The sequence below is a fragment of the Poromitra crassiceps genome (genome assembly GCF_964638095.1).
Source record: "Poromitra crassiceps genome assembly, chromosome: 18".
Taxonomy (NCBI): Eukaryota; Metazoa; Chordata; class Actinopteri; order Beryciformes; family Melamphaidae; genus Poromitra; species Poromitra crassiceps.
Window position 1 is genome coordinate 1,609,064 of NC_139636.1, and position 21,843 is coordinate 1,630,906.

General features: G+C 44.9%; 1 protein-coding gene across 1 annotated transcript in view; it reads right to left on the bottom strand.

The window, feature by feature from the left end:
• The window catches only part of LOC310793217 (unconventional myosin-IXAb-like), a 165,630-nt gene that overhangs the window by 63,830 nt on the left and 79,957 nt on the right, over positions 1–21,843 (bottom strand). The window contains exons 8-10 of the mRNA XM_083654978.1: positions 21,714–21,803; positions 9,375–9,491; positions 580–714 (exon numbers count right to left, since the gene is read on the bottom strand). Coding sequence (XP_083511104.1) covers positions 580–714; positions 9,375–9,491; positions 21,714–21,803 — 342 coding nt within the window. The remainder of the gene's footprint in view (positions 1–579; positions 715–9,374; positions 9,492–21,713; positions 21,804–21,843) is intronic.

Here is a 21,843-nt window from a genome sequence, read left to right on the forward strand (position 1 = left end):
TCTGTTCTAGTTTGAACATGTGTTGGTTGAAGTACCTGTTCTAGTTTGAACATGTGTTGGTTGAAGTACCTGTTCTAGTTTGAACATGTGTTGGTTGAAGTATCTGTTCTAGTTTGAACATGTGTTGGTTGAAGTATCTGTTCTAGTTTGAACATGTGTTGGTTGAAGTATCTGTTCTAGTTTGAACATGTGTTGGTTGAAGTACCTGTTCTAGTTTGAAGATGTGTTGGTTGAAGTATCTGTTCTAGTTTGAACATGTGTTGGTTGAAGTACCTGTTCTAGTTTGAAGATGTGTTGGTTGAAGTACCTGTTCTAGTTTGAAGATGTGTTGGTTGAAGTACCTGTTCTAGTTTGAAGATGTGTTGGTTGAAGTACCTGTTCTAGTTTGAAGATGTGTTGGTTGAAGTACCTGTTCTAGTTTGAAGATGTGTTGGTTGAAGTACCTGTTCTAGTTTGAAGATGTGTTGGTTGAAGTATCTGTTCTAGTTTGAAGATGTGTTGGTTGAAGTACCTGTTCTAGTTTGAAGATGTGTTGGTTGAAGTATCTGTTCTAGTTTGAAGATGTGTTGGTTGAAGTACCTGTTCTAGTTTGAAGATGTGTTGGTTGAAGTAGTGCTGGAGTCGTTCATTGGCGAAGTTGATGCAGAACTGTTCAAAGCTGTTGTTCTCATAATCTTCAAAGCCAAAGATGTCCAAGACTCCAATGGACAAGATCTGGTGGAAGAGACAGACATCAGGAAAAACCTCACTTACAGCAGATCAATCACCATAATAACAACACTAACAACGGATCATTTGTTTCTCTCGTATCCCTCTGAGAGACACATACATGACGTGACAGGGAAGCTGTTTTGGGTAACAAGTTTGCAAAGGTATTTTTTTATACAGATTATACATATGCAGAGTGTAAGTTTTCAATTGAAATGATGTATAAGTAGCCTGTTTAGTGATCCTGAAACTGTTGTTTGTTATTTTAAGTGCCTTCTTCAACATCTTTCACCAGAGCAGTGTTCAATATTGACAGGCTGATATCTAATCTAACACTCTATAAAAGTCAATATTGGTCTAGCCCTAATCAATACATATTAAATAAATTATGACAATGGTCAAAGCCTTGCTGAAGAAGTGCAGAATCACATTCCTTTTATATTTTATAATTTGAAGGCACCAGTTATTTGAACAAACATGGTAAACAAAACAGCAGTGATGCAAATCTCTACTGAATCTGTCAAATCCAGACATCCGTAAAAATGTTAATCTTTCATTCGTCCTCACCGAGAGAATGATATCCCTACAGTAGAAACTCTTTAGTAGCACCATGAAGATGTTATCTCTAGTATTATTGATCATATTTCTATGTATATGCTATATTCATTACTGCTGCAATGACCCAGTTTGTCCTTGGGGATCAATGTATTTCATCTCATTAACATGCACCATCTGAAGAAGCCACTTAGTTACTGAAGCCCTTTAATTAAAATTGGCTGTAAAATGTGTTTTCAATTCAATTTAATTAAATTCACTTTAATTCATTATTATTTTTTATTGATCCCAACAGGGCTTTTTCTTTATTTTATTCGGGCATAAACACATATAAACGGTCGCCTATACATAAGAAACAATAACCTTGACAGAGAGCGTAACCTCATCTGCCTGTGCAGCATTGAGGGAGGAAAAGCACACACACAGATGATGTCAGTGCCAAGGGACAACACACGCACGCGCACACACACACACACACACACACACACACACACACACACACACACACAGAGCAAAGCACCACAGGGGGTAAACTGAGCTGAAGGGAACTTGATGCCATCTGCCTCAGTGTTCCTGGCACATGTGGACACGCACGCACACACACACACGCACACACACACACACACACACACACAAAAACAGACCCACACACACACACGGGCTGGAATGATCTGTCTTCTAATCTCTTAGATGCCCAAATGGTATGGTATGGCATGCCAGCTGCCACCACACACACACACACACACACACACACACACACACACACACACACACACACACACACACACACACACACACACAGCGGGTGGGTAGTATGAGTGACACAGATGAAGATGGTCAGAAAGGTGTATGTTGGTAACCTTGAAAGGTTGCTGGATTTGCGTGAGATGATGAGATCATATCACAGTGTTAGAGAAGCTTGTATCCCCTCTTAAAGCTTTCAATGATTCATTTAAATACATACATATGTACATAATGTGCACTGTGGAAGCCTACACATGTATCCTACATAATGTGCACTGTGGCAGCCTACACATGTATCCTACATAATGTAGACTGTGGAAGCCTACACATGTATCCTACATAATGTGCACTGTGGCAGCCTACACATGTATCCTACATAATGTGCACTGTGGAAGCCTACACATGTATCCTACATAATGTGCACTGTGGAAGCCTACACATGTATCCTACATAATGTGCACTGTGGAAGCCTACACATGTATCCTACATAATGTGCACTGTGGAAGCCTACACATGTATCCTACATAATGTGCACTGTGGCAGCCTACACATGTATCCTACATAATGTGCACTGTGGAAGCCTACACATGTATCCTACATAATGTGCACTGTGGCAGCCTACACATGTATCCTACATAATGTGCACTGTGGAAGCCTACACATGTATCCTACATAATGTGCACTGTGGCAGCCTACACATGTATCCTACATAATGTGCACTGTGGAAGCCTACACATGTATCCTACATAATGTGCACTGTGGCAGCCTACACATGTATCCTACATAATGTGCACTGTGGAAGCCTACACATGTATCCTACATAATGTGCACTGTGGCAGCCTACACATGTATCCTACATAATGTGCACTGTGGAAGCCTACACATGTATCCTACATAATGTGCACTGTGGAAGCCTACACATGTATCCTACATAATGTGCACTGTGGAAGCCTACACATGTATCCTACATAATGTGCACTGTGGCAGCCTACACATGTATCCTACATAATGTGCACTGTGGCAGCCTACACATGTATCCTACATAATGTGCACTGTGGCAGCCTACACATGTATCCTACATAATGTGCACTGTGGAAGCCTACACATGTATCCTACATAATGTGCACTGTGGCAGCCTACACATGTATCCTACATAATGTGCACTGTGGAAGCCTACACATGTATCCTACATAATGTGCACTGTGGCAGCCTACACATGTATCCTACATAATGTGCACTGTGGAAGCCTACACATGTATCCTACATAATGTGCACTGTGGAAGCCTACACATGTATCCTACATAATGTGCACTGTGGAAGCCTACACATGTATCCTACATAATGTGCACTGTGGAAGCCTACACATGTATCCTACATAATGTGCACTGTGGAAGCCTACACATGTATCCTACATAATGTGCACTGTGGAAGCCTACACATGTATCCTACATAATGTGCACTGTGGAAGCCTACACATGTATCCTACATAATGTGCACTGTGGCAGCCTACACATGTATCCTACATAATGTGCACTGTGGAAGCCTACACATGTATCCTACATAATGTGCACTGTGGCAGCCTACACATGTATCCTACATAATGTGCACTGTGGAAGCCTACACATGTATCCTACATAATGTGCACTGTGGAAGCCTACACATGTATCCTACATAATGTGCACTGTGGCAGCCTACACATGTATCCTACATAATGTGCACTGTGGAAGCCTACACATGTATCCTACATAATGTGCACTGTGGAAGCCTACACATGTATCCTACATAATGTGCACTAGGGGTGGGACAAAATATCGATACCCACGTTATCGCGATATTTCCACCTGCGATACGTTATCGATACACTGGCGCCAAGTATCGATATGTTTATTAAAAATTTTTTTTTTTTTTAATAAACAGGCTAAAATATTATGCTGTGTGTGGTAGTTGAAACATAGTTTCAAGTTGACTTTATTTATGTTTGTAGTTGAAACAAAAACATAACTACTGTAGGCTACATGAATGGAAATGTTTGATCATTAATATCTACTTTTAGAAATTATATAGGTAGGTAGGTAGGTTATATAGGTTTTCTTGTTTTAATAGTAATAATAAAAAGACTTAATGTGTAACTTTTCCTCCGTGGTATCGAAAATGGTATGAGTGAGTGAGTGAACTCAGAGAGTTCATGTCAATTCTGCTATTAAATGCATAATACATGATTTTTTGCCTTCAGAGGTATTTTTTTCACTTGTTACACAGGTATCGTCTTCCAATATATCGCAGTATCGCAGTATCGTGATATATCGTTATCGAGGGCCAAGTATCGTGACGATATCGTATCGTGAGCTACTCAGCGATTCCCACCCCTAATGTGCACTGTGGCAGCCTACACATGTATCCTACATAATGTAGACTGTGGAAGCCTACACATGTATCCTACATAATGTGCACTGTGGCAGCCTACACATGTATCCTACATAATGTGCACTGTGGAAGCCTACACATGTATCCTACATAATGTGCACTGTGGCAGCCTACACATGTATCCTACATAATGTAGACTGTGGAAGCCTACACATGTATCCTACATAATGTGCACTGTGGCAGCCTACACATGTATCCTACATAATGTGCACTGTGGCAGCCTACACATGTATCCTACATAATGTGCACTGTGGAAGCCTACACATGTATCCTACATAATGTGCACTGTGGAAGCCTACACATGTATCCTACATAATGTGCACTGTGGAAGCCTACACATGTATCCTACATAATGTGCACTGTGGAAGCCTACACATGTATCCTACATAATGTGCACTGTGGAAGCCTACACATGTATCCTACATAATGTGCACTGTGGCAGCCTACACATGTATCCTACATAATGTGCACTGTGGAAGCCTACACATGTATCCTACATAATGTGCACTGTGGCAGCCTACACATGTATCCTACATAATGTGCACTGTGGAAGCCTACACATGTATCCTACATAATGTGCACTGTGGCAGCCTACACATGTATCCTACATAATGTGCACTGTGGAAGCCTACACATGTATCCTACATAATGTGCACTGTGGCAGCCTACACATGTATCCTACATAATGTGCACTGTGGAAGCCTACACATGTATCCTACATAATGTGCACTGTGGCAGCCTACACATGTATCCTACATAATGTGCACTGTGGAAGCCTACACATGTATCCTACATAATGTGCACTGTGGAAGCCTACACATGTATCCTACATAATGTGCACTGTGGAAGCCTACACATGTATCCTACATAATGTGCACTGTGGCAGCCTACACATGTATCCTACATAATGTGCACTGTGGCAGCCTACACATGTATCCTACATAATGTGCACTGTGGCAGCCTACACATGTATCCTACATAATGTGCACTGTGGAAGCCTACACATGTATCCTACATAATGTGCACTGTGGCAGCCTACACATGTATCCTACATAATGTGCACTGTGGAAGCCTACACATGTATCCTACATAATGTGCACTGTGGCAGCCTACACATGTATCCTACATAATGTGCACTGTGGAAGCCTACACATGTATCCTACATAATGTGCACTGTGGAAGCCTACACATGTATCCTACATAATGTGCACTGTGGAAGCCTACACATGTATCCTACATAATGTGCACTGTGGAAGCCTACACATGTATCCTACATAATGTGCACTGTGGAAGCCTACACATGTATCCTACATAATGTGCACTGTGGAAGCCTACACATGTATCCTACATAATGTGCACTGTGGAAGCCTACACATGTATCCTACATAATGTGCACTGTGGCAGCCTACACATGTATCCTACATAATGTGCACTGTGGAAGCCTACACATGTATCCTACATAATGTGCACTGTGGCAGCCTACACATGTATCCTACATAATGTGCACTGTGGAAGCCTACACATGTATCCTACATAATGTGCACTGTGGAAGCCTACACATGTATCCTACATAATGTGCACTGTGGCAGCCTACACATGTATCCTACATAATGTGCACTGTGGAAGCCTACACATGTATCCTACATAATGTGCACTGTGGAAGCCTACACATGTATCCTACATAATGTGCACTAGGGGTGGGACAAAATATCGATACCCACGTTATCGCGATATTTCCACCTGCGATACGTTATCGATACACTGGCGCCAAGTATCGATATGTTTATTAAAAAATTTTTTTTTTTTTAATAAACAGGCTAAAATATTATGCTGTGTGTGGTAGTTGAAACATAGTTTCAAGTTGACTTTATTTATGTTTGTAGTTGAAACAAAAACATAACTACTGTAGGCTACATGAATGGAAATGTTTGATCATTAATATCTACTTTTAGAAATTATATAGGTAGGTAGGTAGGTTATATAGGTTTTCTTGTTTTAATAGTAATAATAAAAAGACTTAATGTGTAACTTTTCCTCCGTGGTATCGAAAATGGTATGAGTGAGTGAGTGAACTCAGAGAGTTCATGTCAATTCTGCTATTAAATGCATAATACATGATTTTTTGCCTTCAGAGGTATTTTTTTCACTTGTTACACAGGTATCGTCTTCCAATATATCGCAGTATCGCAGTATCGTGATATATCGTTATCGAGGGCCAAGTATCGTGACGATATCGTATCGTGAGCTACTCAGCGATTCCCACCCCTAATGTGCACTGTGGCAGCCTACACATGTATCCTACATAATGTAGACTGTGGAAGCCTACACATGTATCCTACATAATGTGCACTGTGGCAGCCTACACATGTATCCTACATAATGTGCACTGTGGAAGCCTACACATGTATCCTACATAATGTGCACTGTGGCAGCCTACACATGTATCCTACATAATGTAGACTGTGGAAGCCTACACATGTATCCTACATAATGTGCACTGTGGCAGCCTACACATGTATCCTACATAATGTGCACTGTGGCAGCCTACACATGTATCCTACATAATGTGCACTGTGGAAGCCTACACATGTATCCTACATAATGTGCACTGTGGAAGCCTACACATGTATCCTACATAATGTGCACTGTGGAAGCCTACACATGTATCCTACATAATGTGCACTGTGGAAGCCTACACATGTATCCTACATAATGTGCACTGTGGAAGCCTACACATGTATCCTACATAATGTGCACTGTGGCAGCCTACACATGTATCCTACATAATGTGCACTGTGGCAGCCTACACATGTATCCTACATAATGTGCACTGTGGAAGCCTACACATGTATCCTACATAATGTGCACTGTGGAAGCCTACACATGTATCCTACATAATGTGCACTGTGGCAGCCTACACATGTATCCTACATAATGTGCACTGTGGAAGCCTACACATGTATCCTACATAATGTGCACTGTGGCAGCCTACACATGTATCCTACATAATGTGCACTGTGGCAGCCTACACATGTATCCTACATAATGTGCACTGTGGAAGCCTACACATGTATCCTACATAATGTGCACTGTGGCAGCCTACACATGTATCCTACATAATGTGCACTGTGGAAGCCTACACATGTATCCTACATAATGTGCACTGTGGAAGCCTACACATGTATCCTACATAATGTGCACTGTGGAAGCCTACACATGTATCCTACATAATGTGCACTGTGGAAGCCTACACATGTATCCTACATAATGTGCACTGTGGAAGCCTACACATGTATCCTACATAATGTGCACTGTGGCAGCCTACACATGTATCCTACATAATGTGCACTGTGGAAGCCTACACATGTATCCTACATAATGTGCACTGTGGCAGCCTACACATGTATCCTACATAATGTGCACTGTGGCAGCCTACACATGTATCCTACATAATGTAGACTGTGGAAGCCTACACATGTATCCTACATAATGTGCACTGTGGCAGCCTACACATGTATCCTACATAATGTGCACTGTGGAAGCCTACACATGTATCCTACATAATGTGCACTGTGGAAGCCTACACATGTATCCTACATAATGTGCACTGTGGCAGCCTACACATGTATCCTACATAATGTGCACTGTGGAAGCCTACACATGTATCCTACATAATGTGCACTGTGGAAGCCTACACATGTATCCTACATAATGTGCACTGTGGCAGCCTACACATGTATCCCTGCCCATTGTGCTAGTGGCATTCTCTTCCTCTCATAAGACCTTCAATCATACTGTAAATATATTCAAGTAAGCCGAATCTCTGTCTCAACAACTCTTACTTTAATGTATTCTGTATCAGGCAGCGTCAGGTTAGCATGTTGGTTTAGAAGGCTAAATATTTCCGATATTGTATGTTTTGAGTTAATACCTGTTAGGGATGTATCTTTTTATGAGCACACTGCAGCAAATCCATTGAGTGCAACTGTCCAGTTGATGTGACAATAAAGTCAAGTCATAGTATGTTGTGCTGTGCTTATTTCTGCATTTGTACACATTAGGAACATAATGTATACAGCCATTGTAAAGTGATACAAGGTTACAGTATGTACTGTACGTAAGTGACAGCGATAAGCCGTGGCTATAGGTACAGTAGCTAACCTGATGTAACAGAGTAAACATGGACCCCGAAACTTAGCGATGGCTCTGCTTGCTCTTGAAGAGGACGAGGAGCATATTTTGTGACAGAGGTCAGACAGACGTCCTGCCAGGAGGAACGGAGCACCAAGTTTTACCATCTCATCCAAGAGCTGTGTCTTCATAGCTCCCGTTTCCAGGGCTATTTTGGCCTGACAGTGGAGACACTTGGACCACCTGGTTCACTGCGTGAAACCGAGGATGCTGACATTGACATAATGTGCGAAGCGTCCAAAAGTTGAGACATGGCCACCAAGGGCAGCGTCCCAAAACGCATTCTAAGTGAAAGCAGGGAAAGCGGCTCCTTCCCACAGCATTTTGAGAGGTGTTTGGAGCTTATACCTCCATGGTTCGGAGGTATGCATGTGTTTATTTGTGCTTTTATAACATAACCGCTGTGAAACTATCAGAAACAAACTTAATCCCTGCATTTCACAGGTTTTGCGCCGCTCACTCTCCACATTTATTGTCACCCTCGCACGACCACACAACACAGAACACAGCAGAACAATGTGAAAACACGAAAATATACACACATAAACACACCGTCACACAATTGTAATGGGTCAGAAGTGATGATTTAGAGAGAACAGTTTTGTATGAGTGTATATAATGTTTTTTAAATGAAATACAGTAGTTGCATAGTATACCTTTAACACAAAATAACACAGCAGTGTTGTATGCGAGACGATGGGAGGTCACACCAATGGCTGTGTGTGCGCACGTCTGCGTGTGTGTGTCCTTACCTTGGCATTGTCCTCCAGGGCCTTGTTGTTGAGCAGGGCATGGTTGGTCCTGAACACGATCCAGTCAAACAGCGCGCTGTACAGAGATTTGGCCATGGAGTCTCTCACCGTGCCCGCCTACACACACACACACACACACACACACACACACACACACACACACACACACACACACACACACACACACACGTCAGTCTCCGGTCCAATCAGAACCATATGGGTTCCTTAATCTGTAACAGGGCCAGATTCCGTCAAAGCCTGTGTGCACGCCATCACTCTCACTCTCTCTCTCCAGTTTGATTTCACGGTGGTGGTAATATTGCTGCGGTGGCCCACAAGTGCTGAATGAATGTGGAAGAACACTTGTGAAATAAGTACAATATTTTCATCATCTTGTCCAGATGTTTCCTTGCTGATCTTCTTCAGCAGCATGGCGTGAAGCACTTTGGGGGGAAAACTAGGGAATTGCAGTATCAAGCCCTTAGCTAGTAGATAGCACAACAACCTGTCAGCATGTCAATTCAAACCACCTGCCAACTGCCCAGAGGGGCTTAGCCCAGTGCAACACAGGAGAGAAACCAGATCAGTGTCATCTTAATATGAGGAGATGTCTACAGACACCAGACTGATCCACTGCTCTGCCTGGGAGAGGTCTACTACAGACACCAGACTGATCCACTGCTCTGCCTGGGAGAGGTCTACTACAGACACCAGACTGATCCACTGCTCTGCCTGGGAGAGGTCTACTACAGACACCAGACTGATCCACTGCTCTGCCTGGTCTACTACAGACACCAGACTGATCCACTGCTCTGCCTGGGAGAGGTCTACAGACACCAGACTGATCCACTGCTCTGCCTGGGAGAAAACACATTCTCCAACCACTTGAGCACAATGAGCAGAGATGAGATGATCGGGTCATCGAAACATCAGCCAACAAGTGAGCCAAATGAATGAGTCAGGTTTGAAACCACCAGCGAAACTCAAAACCTGTCACTAATTATCATTTGGATGTGGGCCTGCATGTAAATCTTGGTGTTGAATTCCTTCTGGCCTGCCGAGCTGCACCGGTGTTAAGTGTAAGTGTAAGCTAAGGGTGAACAAAAACAGACATAATTAACATTTGTCAACCTGCATTAAGAGTACATGATGTACGGTACATTACTGCATCAAAGCTGGCAAATAGCACAGGCTAGCACCAAGCTGTTTTGACGAATGAATGGGGAGAAGCCAACAGTGAACTGGCGTCAATCTCATTAGAGGACAATGTACCTACCAGGTACTACAAATGAGCTAGCATCAGCGCTGCCAATTTGCGAACAACCTTGTTACTGTAATTCACACAGGTGGTTAAAGTCAGGAAGCTAACACAAAGCTAGCGTCAGGCTTGACAGTTAACGGCTAAAAATGACTAATAACGGTATCACTTTCTTATTAGAGGGCATTACGTTCTTGTACAAACACAGAGCGAGTGTTCAAGCTACCAGTCTGCTACAACCATCTTGGAACTGTATGTTTCTTTTCTTATGTTTTGTGGTCTCTCTGTACTCACTATAAATACCTGAGGTGTTTTGAGTCGGGGAGGCCGAGCTTTAAGTGCCTCCAGAACCGGCAGATGGCTTTTTGGACACCTCATCGATCCATAAAAATCAACACTGCCAAGAGGGGCACTTTATTACGCCTGAACAAGCCAACGTGAAACTATTCTCTCCGCTCACGCATGATGAAAGGCATGCTAACAGAAGTGAAAGCTAAAATGGAGACTTGGACACCGGAGCGCACACTGCTTGGCAGCTACAAGTGTTATGATTGAAGGGGTTGTGAAAGAGACAACAGAAATATGTCTGAACCTGTGGGCTTAGGGTTCCCAAACTCAAGCCAAGGACCCTCAAATAGATCATTATTAGACCACAGAAGCACATTTGATAGGACTGCATCCCGTGGAACCCAATCTGAGAACATTCTTGTCGATTAGATTTAGTAGATAATGTAATGAAGTGATTTTGCTTACAGCGAGGAAGGGGCAAGTTCAAATTACAATCAAAATAATCGTTCTGACACAATCTCTAATCTCTGGTGAGTGAAATGAATGCAAAGCTACTGTTCCTCATATGCTGCGGGGCAATGGCCTGCTGTGCAGCGGCAGACAGACTATATTCTGTTGGCATCGGTCTCTCCACTTATATAACAGAGACAGCAGATGAGCTAGTTGACAGTCGTGAGGACGACAGCGTTTATGTCACGCTGGTTGTGAGTAAGACAGACTGCTGCAGGTTGTGACCTCGAAAATCACAAATCACATGACTCTACTGTTTGATCACATGACTACTACTGTTTGATCACATGACTCTGTTTGATCATGTCCCCCCTCTGAATGCCTCCTGCCTCCTCGCCAGGCCATTACTGTAAATAAAGAAATGTGCTTAATTGGCTTCCCTGGTTAAAGAAAGATCAAGTAGAACATGTGAATTATTCACTGAAAAGACTTTAAAAGAGAGAGAGAATCAGTTATATAAGGATTTCTGAGTGTAGAGGTGAAAGCACCGCGGAGACGCGTGTGGCTTGGTCAGACGTTCCTATAGAATTATAATTGGCCTGTAATTGGCCGTGTCTGTGGGTGGGAAGCCGGTGGGGTATGAGTCGCTGCACTAGTGCCTCCTCTGGTTGATCGGGGGCGCCTGTTCGGGGGGAGGGGAACTGGGGGGGATATCGTGATTCTCCCACGCGCTACGCCCTGCCGGTGATACCCCTCGCCGTCAGGTGAAAAGAAGCGGCTGGCCACCGCACATGTATCGGAGGAAGCATGGTGCTAGTCTACAACTCTACTCAGATCGGCAGAGGGGGTGGAGCAACGGCCTGCACAGCAGGGAGAATTGGCCAAGTACAATTGGAGTGAAGATGGGAGAAAGAAAAGAAATAGGAAGAAAGTCATAAAAAAGAGAGGGGAAAGTAAAAACAAAACAAAAAACAAGGTTATATAACAATTTCTGGAACAGTGTGAACGTGATCGGCCTCCCGATGTGGGTGTACTTTACTAACTTTCTTCAAAACAGCGTCCAGCAAACGCCTCCTCCTCCCTCCTGCATTATTGATTGTTTGTGATATTTTTAGCTAAAGGTTATGTAAGACTGCTACTGTATCAATAATTCAACACTTTCAAAAGGATGACGATTGGAAACGCTTCATGAAGAAGGGCCTTGGCGGGAAAAGCCGATGAGGCGTTTGACAAGCTCACTGAGCGTGTGTTGTCTCGCTGTTCACACTGCAATTGAATTATTTAGCACAATGGAAGCAGTTAGCGGCTACGGAGCTACGGGGCACATGGCTGCAAAACAAATGGGTCGAAACCACCCAAGAGGCTGATAAAACAATTAGGGGCCCTTTACACGAGGACAGTTTCTGGAAGAAACGACACAATAGCGTTTCCTTCACACCTTTTCCCTGTTTACATGAGCGCTGTTGAATTTATAAAACGCCGTAATGTACATGCCAGGTCGCTAGGTGGCAGTGTGTCACCTTATTCTTTGCCCATACAAGGACGCTTCTGCATGACGTCATTTCGTAATCGTCTTTCCGGTTTTAAACACGGAAATAGAGTACGCCTACCGCAGTCATTTAGACTTGCCAAAAAGCTGTTTTCAAGGAAAAAAAAAAAAAAAAAAAATGTTTTAAAGTTTTAATATTTGTCGGGTGAGAACGTAACATATATGTGACCAGTTTATCAGAATAACGCCTATTGGAAATCTTTAACGAGCAGCGAGGACCGGGAGGCTCCCGGTCAGCGCAGCACAGTCAGACTGTGCTGTCGGACTAGCTATCTGTCAAACCCTACTGTTGTAGTTAGGCTACTGGCAGTGAGAAAACACTGTCGACGTGCTTTTGTAACTAACGTTAAATGCCGACTGGGTACAGCCATCGGCTCCTCGCAGCAGTAACGTTATGAACATGTAACTGAAGTTGGCCGCAGTGTAGCTGCAGTGAATGTTGAACGTAATTGCGTGTGTCGCATGTGAGTTTCTGAAATGAGCAGTCTCAAAGCGATTACATGGAGCGCTCAGCGGGGAGCGTTACCAAGAATTTCACTCTGGAAGGTGGTTTCAAAATGTGTCGTTTCCTAAGCGCGAATTCGCCGTCGCCGTCTAAAAGGGAGGCACTAACGATAAAATAATTCCCCGTCACCATAGGAAACCGTCCTCGTGTAAAGGGCCCCTTAGATGGACTTTATCAGAGAGTTTTGTAAACGGCTTCGACAATTAAAACAGGCCTTAGCTGGTGTTTGTGAGTAGACGTTTCTGCTGGGGGTTAGGGTTACTGCTCTCTCTCTCTAGAGAACCACAGGAGGTGTAAAACACTCAGCATGCACATGGCTCGCTAGCTCCCTGGCTACAGGGCGCTCTGTGTGTGTAGAGCGTGTGTGTGTGTGTGTGTGTGTGTGTGTGTGTGTGTGTGTGTGTGTGTGTGTGTGTCCAACCATAATATCCCAATCAGCCTGTATGTTTTTAATTAGAGTTTATGTAGTTTTTTTTGTGCATGAGTGTGTATGTTTCTACATCTGTGTGTGTGTGCGTGCGCGTGTGTGACATTATATGAGTCAGAGAGAGTTTGTGATATCTTTACACAAGCAGTGGGAGAATATCTCTAAAAGCTTCGCCGTGTAGATTCAACCACTTTGAAAGCAGCACCTTTTTACTTTTGACATGACTACAAAGCAGATGAATCTCCTCCTCCTCCTCCTCCTCCTCCTCCTCCTCCTCCTCCTCCTCCTCCTCCTCCTCCTCGACTTCAAACAGGAAGAAGGAACTGGTGGAGGACTCCGATTATCGGGATCCCCATCAACAAAGTCACAGTCAGCAAACCTTATCTTGGCAGGCTCATGGGCACACACGCATGTGCATGCACATACACACACAGAAGACACATGCACACACACACACACAGAAGACACATGCACATACACACACACACACAGAAGACACACACACACAAACACACACACACACACACACACACACACACACACACACACACACACACAGAGAAGACAAATGCATGTGCATGCACACACACACACACACACACACAGAAGACACATGCACACACACACAGAAGACACAGGCATGTGCATGCACATACACAGAAGACATGCACATACACACACACAGAGAAGACATGCATGTGCATGCACGCACGCACACACACACACACACACACACACACACACACACACAACACATACTGTAAATGCATGCAGGGCTGGGCAATAATTCATTATTCATTGTGTTTCAATAGAAACATATTGTGATTAAATAATGACATGGAGTTATCATGCTATACAGTGCTATGATCACCTAACATTAAATTCATGAGATAAATCTGAAACAATGAACATTACTTTGATTATAAGTATACGTTAGTAGATATCATTATATATTGATATTATAATAATTTCTTAGGATTACTCTGAAATTAGTTTGTCCATAATTGTCCAGTCCAACATGCATGTATACAAGTGTATGCATTTAAAACTTGATCTTTTCTCACTCCATGCTTCAGTTACAGAAACTGAGACTCAAACCCAAACCTGACAGCTTCCTAAACCCAAGCTAAGCCTGAGGGTTATAGCTTTTCAGCACACGGCCAGCAAAAGGCTGAAATAGCTAAGAGTTTTTTATTATTACTTGCTAAGGTGCATAACTTGCAACATACATCAAATCTGGCCCAGGGCCTTTCTCTCTCGCAATCTTTCCTGTCTGTCTCTACTTTAAAACTGCCCCCCTCCTCCCGAAGCCCAAAAGGAATAATATTCAGTGAGAAGTTGAGGACTGTATCTTTAACAGTATCTTTGAACACAGGGCTGTTTACTGGTTAGAGAGAGAGAGAGAGAGAGAGCTATCTTCAATCTGAAGAGCCGTGTCAAGCCCCTGTGTGTTGGAAGCATCAGTCCTGCTGAAGTGTCCTTGAGCAAGTCTCTGAATCCCTACCAGCATCAGGGATGCCGCTCTGTAGCTGAGCAAGCAAAACGAGGAATTCCCTAAAGGTATCAATAATGTACCACACTGTTATTATTCTTAAGCCTGAGGCAAACCCAAGCACTTCAGAGAGATGACTCCTCCCCCTGACTCCTCCCCCTGACTCCTCCCCCTGACTCCTCCCCGAGCCCAGATGGTCTGTTAACGTGGTTTTGGGTTCAGGAATAAATATCAAACTCTAACTCTACTCTCCAGCACAGCAGGCCAGGTGCCTCGCTCTCAGCCTGGGCCAGGTGCCTCACTCTCAGCCTGGGCCAGGTGCCTCGCTCTCAGCCTGGGCCAGGTGCCTCACTCTCAGCCTGGGCCAGGTGCCTCGCTCTCAGCCTGGGCCAGGTGCCTCACTCTCAGCCTGGGCCAGGTGCCTCACTCTCAGCCTGGGCCAGGTGCCTCGCTCTCAGCCTGGGCCAGGTGCCTCGCTCTCAGCCTGGGCCAGGTGCCTCGCTCTCAGCCTGGGCTGGATAGGACAGCTCTCTGGGACACTAGCCTTTCTCATTCAAGGAGGAAAAACACTTTCCGAAGAAGAGAAGAAGCAGCAACACTTGCCAGGTTCTTTCCACCTCACTTCTGCCTTGTATAAAAACAGGTGTTATGGAACATCAGAAAGTCATGGATTTCACAGGTGGCCCTTAGCTTGCATCCAAGGGCCCTCGGCCAGACTAAGTGCAGGGCTTCTTCAATGTGGAAGGGGGTGGGGTGGGTATGGAGGGTGGGGGACCAGAGAGAATCTGACAGGGACCTGGGAGAGAAGATACGGGAGAGGCAGCATGTGGTAGCTAGCTAACCCTTACCCCCAATGCCTGCTACTGTAGCTTGCCTTATTGTAGGTCATATCCCCTCACCTCTTATCTTTCTTTCTTTGCCTCTTCTGTCAAATGGGGACTTTCAGAGAGCTGAAGGTCTATGTCTCTCCCTCCCCCCATCTCTCTCTCTCTCCCCCATGTCCTTGTACATCCATCTATCTCCCCCTCTCGCTCACTTCAGGGGGGTGAGGCTAGCTGTTGAAGGACAGGAGGGAACTTCCATAGCATAGCACCAGAAGCCGCAGGACAAAGTTGATCCTAGCTGCTGCAGCCCTCGTCCAGGATTAGGTTTCTGATCACATTGTCTGAGCCTCCGTACGCGGCTACTGTCTGGAAAATGGGAATGTGGGGGAGTGATGTGTGTGTGTGTGTGTGTGTGTGTGTGTGTGTGTGTGTGTGTGTGTGTGTGTGAGAGAGAGAGAGGGTGAAAGAGAGAGATTGGTTTCCATCCACCTGTTTAATGCACATTTTCAATTTGCGCATTAAAAAACCTGAGTGGAAATTCTGCAAAATTCGAAAAAAAAACTCCAAATATCGCAAAAAAGTTTTCATGCTTGAGAGAGGTAGAAAAGTTGGTGTATCGATAAAAGGAAAATGCGATAAGTGCAGTAGAAACAGATAAATCAAATCTGTCACCAAACATGCCATTTTAATGGAAGAAGACTGTGGGATAACAGGTGACTCGACTCACATCTAGAATTGGCATTTTATTCACTTACAGGAACGGCTCCGTGGATTATATATGCAAAATTGAAGAGTGGTGCCTGGTAATCCATTTACGTACCTCTGCATAATCAAGTAACTTTAAATTAATATGTTGTTATAAAGGCTTCGCATCAGCAGATTCTGGGCTTCTGGGTACAGCTAGGTCCCTGGAAAATATCCCTGGATGACACATCATGTGATGACATCATCACCACGAAGATGACATCACAATGCGACCAGTGACATCAAGACATTATGTGACGTCCGACCAACACCCAGTTTGGCCAGCGGGTTATGGGAGAGAGGGGCCTCCATCACGCTCCTGCCAGTGGGGTCCTGTGACATTGCGAGCTTCAAGATCTGAGCCAGGTTCATTCATACCTACAAGAGACCCAGGTGAGTACGTTGAACTCGCAAATAACTGAGAGGGAAAGCCTGATGGCCACAGGTGGAGAGGGACTCTACGCTGAGGGATCCGCTGATGGTGGGATACAAGACTGCCTTTCAACCAACCAGGTCCTGCCACGCCTCTCACCTTGAATATGAACCAGAGTCTGGGTCTGTCAAACCCGTAACCAACTCTAAACCAATCTGATGTTTTTCATAGCAAGACAAAGGAGACGCACGTATTGGATGTTGGTGAAACGTCAGCAGATCAGCAGTGTGCTCACCAAGCTTTCCATCATGTTGTCCTCCTGGATGTTTTCTCTTCATCTCATGTATTCAGAGAACAAAAATTATGAATTCATTCTCGTTTGATGGTTTGACTGGCGTCTGGTGCTGATTTAAGCATGTTGATTCGTTGCACCTCCTCTCCACCAACTCCCAATATTACGCATAAAGTAGTGGATAGCAAGAGACATAATTTTGCATTTTCTTTCGCCGACTTTCCCGAAAATTCAGTTAAAAGTTGCAATACCTTTGGATGGAAACCCAACTAGAGAGAGAGAGAGAGAGAGAGACAGAGACAGAGAGAGAGAGAGAGGGAGAGGATCTGGTTTCTGGCCTCTGTACTGTATATTCCAGTGGAGGTTGCACATTCCTGAGATGAGACCACATGACTGGAGGGGTGGGGTGGGGGGGTGGGCTCGGGGGTGCAGCTATTGTTGGGCTAAACTAACGTGCAGATCAGATAGGGGAGGGGGCTGGATGTTGGGCTAAACTAACGTGCAGATCAGATAGGGGAGGGGCCTGGATGTTGGGCTAAACTAACGTGCAGATCAGATAGGGGAGGGGCCTGGATTGTTGGGCTAAACTAACGTGCAGATCAGATAGGGGAGGGGGGTGGAGCCAAGCAGTCACACAGACTATCTCTGTGCAGCATTTCCTTCGTGAGACAAAAGACCCTGCGGCCACCGGACCCATTACAACACATTACAACTCTCCACAGAACCATCAAAGGCAGAGGAAACGGAAACTGCATCAGAGCAGCGTATCTAGGTCAACTGTGAGTACAGTACAGGCTGAACGTGTAGCACAGACAGGGTTAACTTACAGGCTGAATGTGTAGCACAGACAGGGTTAACTTACAGGCTGAATGTGTAGCACAGACAGGGTTAACTTACAGGCTGAACGTGTAGCACAGACAGGGTTAACTTACAGGCTGAACGTGTAGCACAGACAGGGTTAACTTACAGGCTGAACATGTAGCACAGACAGGGTTAACTTACAGGCTGAACGTGTAGCACAGACAGGGTTAACTTACAGGCTGAACGTGTAGCACAGACAGGGTTAACTTACAGGCTGAACGTGTAGCACAGACAGGGTTAACTTACAGGCTGAACGTGTAGCACAGACAGGGTTAACTTACAGGCTGAACGTGTAGCACAGACAGGGTTAACTTACAGGCTGAATGTGTAGCACAGACAGGGTTAACTTACAGGCTGAACATGTAGCACAGACAGGGTTAACTTACAGGCTGAACGTGTAGCACAGACAGGGTTAACTTACAGGCTGAACGTGTAGCACAGACAGGGTTAACTTACAGGCTGAACGTGTAGCACAGACAGGGTTAACTTACAGGCTGAACGTGTAGCACAGACAGGGTTAACTTACAGGCTGAACGTGTAGCACAGACAGGGTTAACTTACAGGCTGAACGTGTAGCACAGACAGGGTTAACTTACAGGCTGAACGTGTAGCACAGACAGGGTTAACTTACAGGCTGAACGTGTAGCACAGACAGGGTTAACTTACAGGCTGAATGTGTAGCACAGACAGGGTTAACTTACAGGCTGAACGTGTAGCACAGACAGGGTTAACTTACAGGCTGAACGTGTAGCACAGACAGGGTTAACTTACAGGCTGAACATGTAGCACAGACAGGGTTAACTTACAGGCTGAATGTGTAGCACAGACAGGGTTAACTTACAGGCTGAACATGTAGCACAGACAGGGTTAACTTACAGGCTGAACGTGTAGCACAGACAGGGTTAACTTACAGGCTGAACATGTAGCACAGACAGGGTTAACTTACAGGCTGAACGTGTAGCACAGACAGGGTTAACTTACAGGCTGAACATGTAGCACAGACAGGGTTAACTTACAGGCTGAACGTGTAGCACAGACAGGGTTAACTTACAGGCTGAACATGTAGCACAGACAGGGTTAACTTACAGGCTGAACATGTAGCACAGACAGGGTTAACTTACAGGCTGAACATGTAGCACAGACAGGGTTAACTTACAGGCTGAACATGTAGCACAGACAGGGTTAACTTACAGGCTGAACGTGTAGCACAGACAGGGTTAACTTACAGGCTGAACGTGTAGCACAGACAGGGTTAACTTACAGGCTGAACATGTAGCACAGACAGGGTTAACTTACAGGCTGAACATGTAGCACAGACAGGGTTAACTTACAGGCTGAATGTGTAGCACAGACAGGGTTAACTTACAGGCTGAACGTGTAGCACAGACAGGGTTAACTTACAGGCTGAACGTGTAGCACAGACAGGGTTAACTTACAGGCTGAACATGTAGCACAGACAGGGTTAACTTACAGGCTGAACGTGTAGCACAGACAGGGTTAACTTACAGGCTGAACGTGTAGCACAGACAGGGTTAACTTACAGGCTGAACGTGTAGCACAGACAGGGTTAACTTACAGGCTGAACGTGTAGCACAGACAGGGTTAACTTACAGGCTGAACGTGTAGCACAGACAGGGTTAACTTACAGGCTGAATGTGTAGCACAGACAGGGTTAACTTACAGGCTGAACATGTAGCACAGACAGGGTTAACTTACAGGCTGAACGTGTAGCACAGACAGGGTTAACTTACAGGCTGAACGTGTAGCACAGACAGGGTTAACTTACAGGCTGAACGTGTAGCACAGACAGGGTTAACTTACAGGCTGAACGTGTAGCACAGACAGGGTTAACTTACAGGCTGAACGTGTAGCACAGACAGGGTTAACTTACAGGCTGAACGTGTAGCACAGACAGGGTTAACTTACAGGCTGAACGTGTAGCACAGACAGGGTTAACTTACAGGCTGAACATGTAGCACAGACAGGGTTAACTTACAGGCTGAACATGTAGCACAGACAGGGTTAACTTACAGGCTGAACATGTAGCACAGACAGGGTTAACTTACAGGCTGAACATGTAGCACAGACAGGGTTAACTTACAGGCTGAACGTGTAGCACAGACAGGGTTAACTTACAGGCTGAACGTGTAGCACAGACAGGGTTAACTTACAGGCTGAACGTGTAGCACAGACAGGGTTAACTTACAGGCTGAACGTGTAGCACAGACAGGGTTAACTTGACGCCCCGATGCGCGTCTTGACAGGAAACAGGAAGTTGCAGAGGAAGAGACCCCCACCACAAGACCCTCAGAAAGAAGGGGGGTGGGAGGCTGCAGCGCCACAACAAACTCGACCCCCCACCTCTCCTCTTCCTCCCAAACATACTGTACACACATCAACACAAACATACTGTACACACATCAACACAAACATACTGTACACACATCAACACAAACATACTGTACACACATCAACACAAACATACTGTACACACATCAACACAAACATACTGTACACACATCAACACAAACATACTGTACACACATCAACACAGTGCTGACACACTTCATAATAAAACAGGAGTGGAATGTCCCCCCTCCAGTCAGTTTTGTAATTTTTAAGATATTTTATGTGTAGCTGTGTTTTCCGTGCTCTGCTGCTAATTAGCCAAAGTGTTCGCCACTGTTGTCGAACGAGTGACGTGTCATAAGACAAATCCAATATTTAATACTACAGTAAATATACCATCTGCCGTTAGCTTGGTGTTAGCCTACGTTTGCTAACTAAGTGTCACTGAAAGTGACACTGTGTGTCACTTTTAACCAGTTCGAGTTACACTCTTTCCATATCCTTTCCATATAAGTTACCAGCTTTGATATCTGTTGGCTGGTTGTTGATATTTATAACATCTAGGCATCTCGCTCGCTATGAGCGCTCGATTTCTAGGCTCGCCCGCCCTGCAGCTCGCCGAGCTGGCCCTGTAGCTCGCATACACAGCTCGGATGCTGCGCGGCCTCGCCTGCTCTATTGGCACAGCGCACAGTTGCTCAACTTTGCATCACTGACGACATCACTCACTGAGAGCAGGCAGGGTTAAGGGGGTCTCAGGTCATCGGCTTGAGAAGATCAGGTAGGGTCCTCATGTTCTGAGGTTTGGACTTGAGAAGATCAGGTAGGGTCCTCATGTTCTGAGGTTTGGACTTGGGCAGGTGAGCGGGTGGGTGTCACGTTTCGAGGTGGGGTTTCGTCCGGGCGTGGCGGTAACCAAAAGCTCACCTCTGCAAGTTTGTAGGGCACGATCAGCCTCTCGCCCACGGTCACAGTCTTCCTGGTGGTCAGCGCTTCCAGCAGCATCTCCTCTTTCACCTGGGAGGGAGAGGAGACAACATCAGGGACAAAGTGCTCA